At 37.9% G+C, this 5,000-nt stretch overlaps 2 protein-coding genes across 2 annotated transcripts in view; both read right to left on the reverse strand.

Annotated features, from left to right (window-relative positions):
- Nucleotides 1-306: 306 nt before the first annotated feature.
- Nucleotides 307-1,808, reverse strand: ENH_00031260 (hypothetical protein; the record flags this gene model as incomplete). Its single annotated transcript, XM_013580163.1, has 2 exons — nt 307-553; nt 1,720-1,808. 2 exons carry the CDS (start codon nt 1,806-1,808, stop codon nt 307-309), a joined length of 336 nt encoding a protein of 111 aa, XP_013435617.1.
- Nucleotides 1,809-4,327: 2,519 nt separating this feature from the next.
- ENH_00031270 (hypothetical protein, conserved) overlaps nt 4,328-5,000 on the reverse strand; it is a gene marked incomplete at both ends in the record, with an annotated part of 1,480 nt that continues 807 nt past the window's right edge. Inside the window, 1 exon segment of the mRNA XM_013580164.1 lies at nt 4,328-5,000. This exon segment is cut by the window's right edge and continues 164 nt beyond it. Coding sequence (XP_013435618.1) covers nt 4,328-5,000 — 673 coding nt within the window.

Below are 5,000 nucleotides of genomic sequence, written 5' to 3' on the forward strand. Positions count from 1 at the left end.
GGTATGGATTCGTGGATGACAACGAAACCGCAGAAGAGAAATTATTTGAAGTTGCTTCCTGCAAAGAAGGAGGGACTTTGAATTCTTCAGAAGTTAGCAACAACATGCACGGTAAGCTGAGGCCTTTTCCTAGGGTTTAGGGTTTAGGGTTTAGAGTTTAGGGTTTAGGGTTTAGGGTTTATGGTGTAAAGGTTTATTTCCCTCCCAGGCTTCACGCTTTACCCCATAGTGTAGGGTTTAGGGTTTAGGGTTTAGGCTCCACACATTCCGCCGCTGCTGCTGCCACTGCTGCCACTGCTGCCACTGCTACTGCTGCCACTGCTGCTGCTGCCACTGCTGCTGCTGCTGCTGCTGCTGCTGCTGCCACTGCTGCTGCTGCTGCTGCCACTGCTGCTGCTGCCACTGCTGCCACTGCTGCCACTGCTGCTGCTGCCACTGCTGCTGCTGCTGCTGCCACTGCTGCTGCTGCTGCTGCCACTGCTGCTGCTGCTGCTGCCACTGCTGCCACTGCTGCTGCTGCTGCTGCTGCTGCTGCTGCTGCTGCAGCAACGTGCTGCGTGTTTGGGGGTTTCTCGGAGTGGTCGGAAGTGGAGTGCGAGCCGGCGTGCGGGAGCGGCCGCTACCAAATCCGGCGAAGACGGCGTTTGCAAAATCCAGTTCCAGTTGTGGAAAATGAAAAAGAAAAAGAAAAAGAAAAAGAAAAAGAAAAAGAAAAAGAAAATAAAAAAGAAAATAAAAAAGAAAATAAAAAAGAAAATCAAAAAACCCAAAAAGACCCTTTTTGCGATTTGGCCAAATGCGACGAAGACGCCGCCGAGGCGGAAAGCCGCAGGTGCCACGACGTGCCCGACTGCAGTGCGTTGCCGCAGTTTTACTTTTCTTTTTTTTTATTTTTTTTAATCTTTTTTTAATCTTTTTTTAATCTTTTTTTCTTTTTATTCTTCTTTTTTCTTTTTAATCTTCTTCTTTTATCTTTTTAATCTTCTTTTTTTCTTTTTAATCTTCTTCTTTTATCTTTTTAATCTTCTTTTTTTCTTTTTAATCTTCTTTTTTCTTTTTAATCTTCTTCTTTTTTCTTTTTAATCGTCTTCTTCTTTTCTTTTTAATCTTCTTTTCGCCCTTTTATTTGCACTTTTATTCCTTTATTTGCACTTTTATTCCTTTATTTGCACCGGTATTTGCACTTTTTATCCTTTTATTTGCACTTTTATTCCTTTATTTGCACTTTTATTCTTTTATTTGCACTTTTATTCTTTTATTCCAATTTTATTCTTTTATTTCAATTTCATTCTTTTATTTCCACTTTTATTCTCCTTTTGAAGCTGCTTCGCCCTGGGTGCCTTCCAACTAGAACTTCCGTTTTTTTTTGTTTTTTTCAACAAGTTCGCATTTATTTTATTTCTTTGTTTTTTGTTTTATTTTTTTTTCTTTTTTCGCCGACTTCGGCGCAACTCGAGGCCTTTTGCACCAAATGCACTTTTGCAGTTTTTTCTGATTTTGTCTTTCTCTGCAGCAAATCTTTTTAAATTATTTTTCGAATTTTTTCTTTTATTTGCTCTGAAAACTTGGCGTTTTGGGGTTCATTTTGCGTCATTTTTCTCCATTTTTCGTCCTTTTTGTTGCTTTTATGAAATATAATTAATTACATTCAACAATTATTGTCAATAATCTCGAAAACTTGCTTTTTTTCAACTTCGCGCAGCCTCCGACTGCGTGTACTTGGAGTGGACGGAGTGGTCCAGCTGCAGCTGCAGCGGCCTGCAGTCCAGAATTCGCAAATCTGTCTCCGGCACAATTTGCCCAGACATGAACGAAACGCAGCACTGCGCCAGCACCAGCTGCAAAGGCGAGTTGAGCTGATTTTGGCGCCACTTTTTTGCATGCAAAGTTCTTTTTTTTTCGCAATTTTCCACTTATTTGAAGTTAAAAATCCTTTAAACGGAGGCTTAGATGGATTTGCATGCATGCAGATGACTTCTGTGGATCTGGAGCTGTTTTTAGGTATTCATATGCATGCATATGTGCACCTCTGTGGAGGTTATCTTGTGGCCAATGCATGCATTAATGTGCATTTTGATGAAGAGTTGTAGTAAGGAAAGGCACTTTGGACTTGTTGAAATAAGCAAAGAAAAGGCACTTTGGCACTTAATGAGTACACTGTGGAACTTCACAGCTGCATGCGTGTGCACACAAAAAGCTCTAAAGCTGCAGAAAGTTAATTTAAATAAAATCCATTTTTGCAAAATGTTTTTTTTGTTTTTAATTGGGGCATTAAATATAATTTGTAAATTGTGCTGATAAACAGAACTTGCAAATTGCATTGATAAATATTAAAAATGCATTTGCATGCAGACTTCATTTCGCCACACTAAAAGGCCATTTCTGAAAACTGAGTTTGTCTTTTCTTTTTATCTTTTTTCTTTTTTATTTTCTTTTAATTTCCTCTTTATTTTTGTTTTTTATTTTCTTTTTGTTTTCCTTTTTGGCTGCAGAAGAAGTTAGTTCAATGACTTATGTGTACGCGGCGGGGGGCGGCGTGGTGGGGCTGCTGCTGCTGAGTGGCTTTTTTGCTTTTTGGAAATATGGAAGAAGTGAAAGGCAGCGAGCGGCGACTTACGACACTTTGTGAGTTGGCGCTGCAGGTGTACGTACACCTCAGCTGTACGTACACCTCAGCTGTACGTACACCTGAGGTGTACGTGCACCTGAGGTGTACGTGCACCTGAGGTGTACGTACACCTGAGGTGTACGTACACCTGAGGTGTACGTACACCTGAGGTGTACGTACACCTCAGGCAGCAGCCAGCTCTTCGCCGGAGCGCGTCCGTCGTTTCAGTTTTGTTTCTTCGACTTCACTTAGTTGTTTGCAACCATTTTAATTCAAGGAAAGCAAAAAGATCTTCTGTAGAAACAGAAACTCTGCAATTTAATTGCTCCCAGTTTGCACTCCCGACTGCGGACTGCGCATGCATGCAATGGCAGATTTGCAAGAAGATATATTTGTTTTTGTATTATCTTCTCTCATTTATCTTTTCTTTTTAAAAAACGAGACAGACAAATTTGCATTCAAGTTCCCGACTTTTTGCATTTTGGTGGTACGAAAAAATAGGTTTAAAGTCGCCAATTTAGTTCAAATAAAGCTGCAAAGTCCACAGCATTCAGACTTATTTTTTATTTCAAATTCAAAATTAAACTTTTATTTTATTTCATTTTATTTCATTTTATTTCATTTTATTTCATTTCATTTCAAATTGAGCTGCAGCAAAAGCCGGCGAGCTGCAGCGTCTCTCTCCTTGGCTGTCTGTACAGCTGAGTCCTCTTCGCTGCAGCAGCACACAAAGACAAGACACTCATTTAGTTCATTAATATTTTTATTTATTATTTACTTTTTCCATTAGTTCATTTACTCATTTGCTATTTATTTTTCTATCAGTCCGCTTATCTATTTATTACTTCTTTTTTAAAGTAGTCTATTCACATTTCTATCTATTATTTCTTTTTGCAACTAGTTTATTGGTATTTTTATTTGTTACTTGTTTTTGCAAGTAGTGCAATATTTCGTTCAATTAGTTCATTAATTCGTTATTTCATTTTTCAATTAGTTCATTAATTAGTTCATTTATTATTTCTTTTTTATTTATTTCCAGCTCATGAGCCACTCAATTAGTCTTTTAATTAGTTTATTAATTTGTTCATTAATTAGTTCATTAATTAGTCAACTAATTTGTCACTTTGCTTTTTATTTATTTTCAAACGAAAAAGAACAATTGCCAACAAGTCCCAAATGAAAACAAATATGATATTTTGAGCGCATGAATGCATATATATATATATATATATATATATATATATATATATATATATATATATATATATATATATATATATATACATATATAATATATATAATATATAATATATAATATATAATATGTAATATATAATATATATATATTATATATTATATGTAATATATACATATATATACATAATATATAATATAAATAAAATATTGGATATGAATACAAATAAATTCATACATTTAAATGTACAAATGACCTCTACATAAATGCAAGTATGTACATACACTTGTGCACAAATATACCCCCTATGAATGCAAAAATAGATTTAATTAAAATCATTTCAGAAGTTGAAATGCAAATATAAAATATCTTAAATATATTTAATTTAAAACATTTGAGGAATTAAAAAGCAAATAAAAAATATCTTTTCCGCTTTTAATTGCACTGGCTGGCTGTGGGTCTTAGTGCGTTTTTATAAAGTGCTGCAGCAGCACTTTATCTGCTGCTGCTGCTGCAGCAGCAGATTAAATTGCATCTTTACAAAGTGCTGCAGCAGCAAATAAAACTGCATTATCATAAAGAGCTGCAGCAGCAAAGTCAACAAAATGCTGCAGCAAAAGGAGCAGCAGGGTCTGCAGCAGAAGCAGCAGCAGCAGCAGAAAAAGCAAGAAGTGGAATTGAACTGCGGGCAGCAGCAGCAGCAGCAGCAGCCGCAGCAGCAAAGCGAACCTGAGAGCAGCAGCAGCAGCAGCAGCAGCAGCAGCAGGAACAACTTGAACGGCGCCGCGGGTCTGGAGGTCTTTGGCAACTTTGTTGAAAGGATAAAAGAAAGGAAATTGGAAAAGAGAAAAGTTGGAAAAGGGGGGAGTGAGTGCATGCATGCAGAGTTGGCTGAACTCCGCGGGATAGTTGAAGCCGAAGACAGTCATTTGTTTCAACTTGGAGTTGATTTCTTTCTCCTTAAATGCATTTAATTCCACTTTAAATTCATTTAATTCCACTTTTAATCCATTTAATTCTTCTGACGGCTGCGGAGTTTCCGCCGCTGCTTTCCGCCCCGCCGCCGCGTCTTCAGGTGTACGTACACCCCAGAATTCCGCCGCAGGTGTATCCGCACCTCCGCGCGCGCGCGCGCTCGCCGCCGCCGCTGCAGCTTCACTTTTTAACTTTTGCAAACGCAAGTCCACCAAAAGACCC

This window comes from Eimeria necatrix, genomic scaffold (genome assembly GCF_000499385.1).
Source record: "Eimeria necatrix Houghton genomic scaffold, Enh_scaff229, whole genome shotgun sequence".
NCBI lineage: Eukaryota > Apicomplexa > Conoidasida > Eucoccidiorida > Eimeriidae > Eimeria > Eimeria necatrix.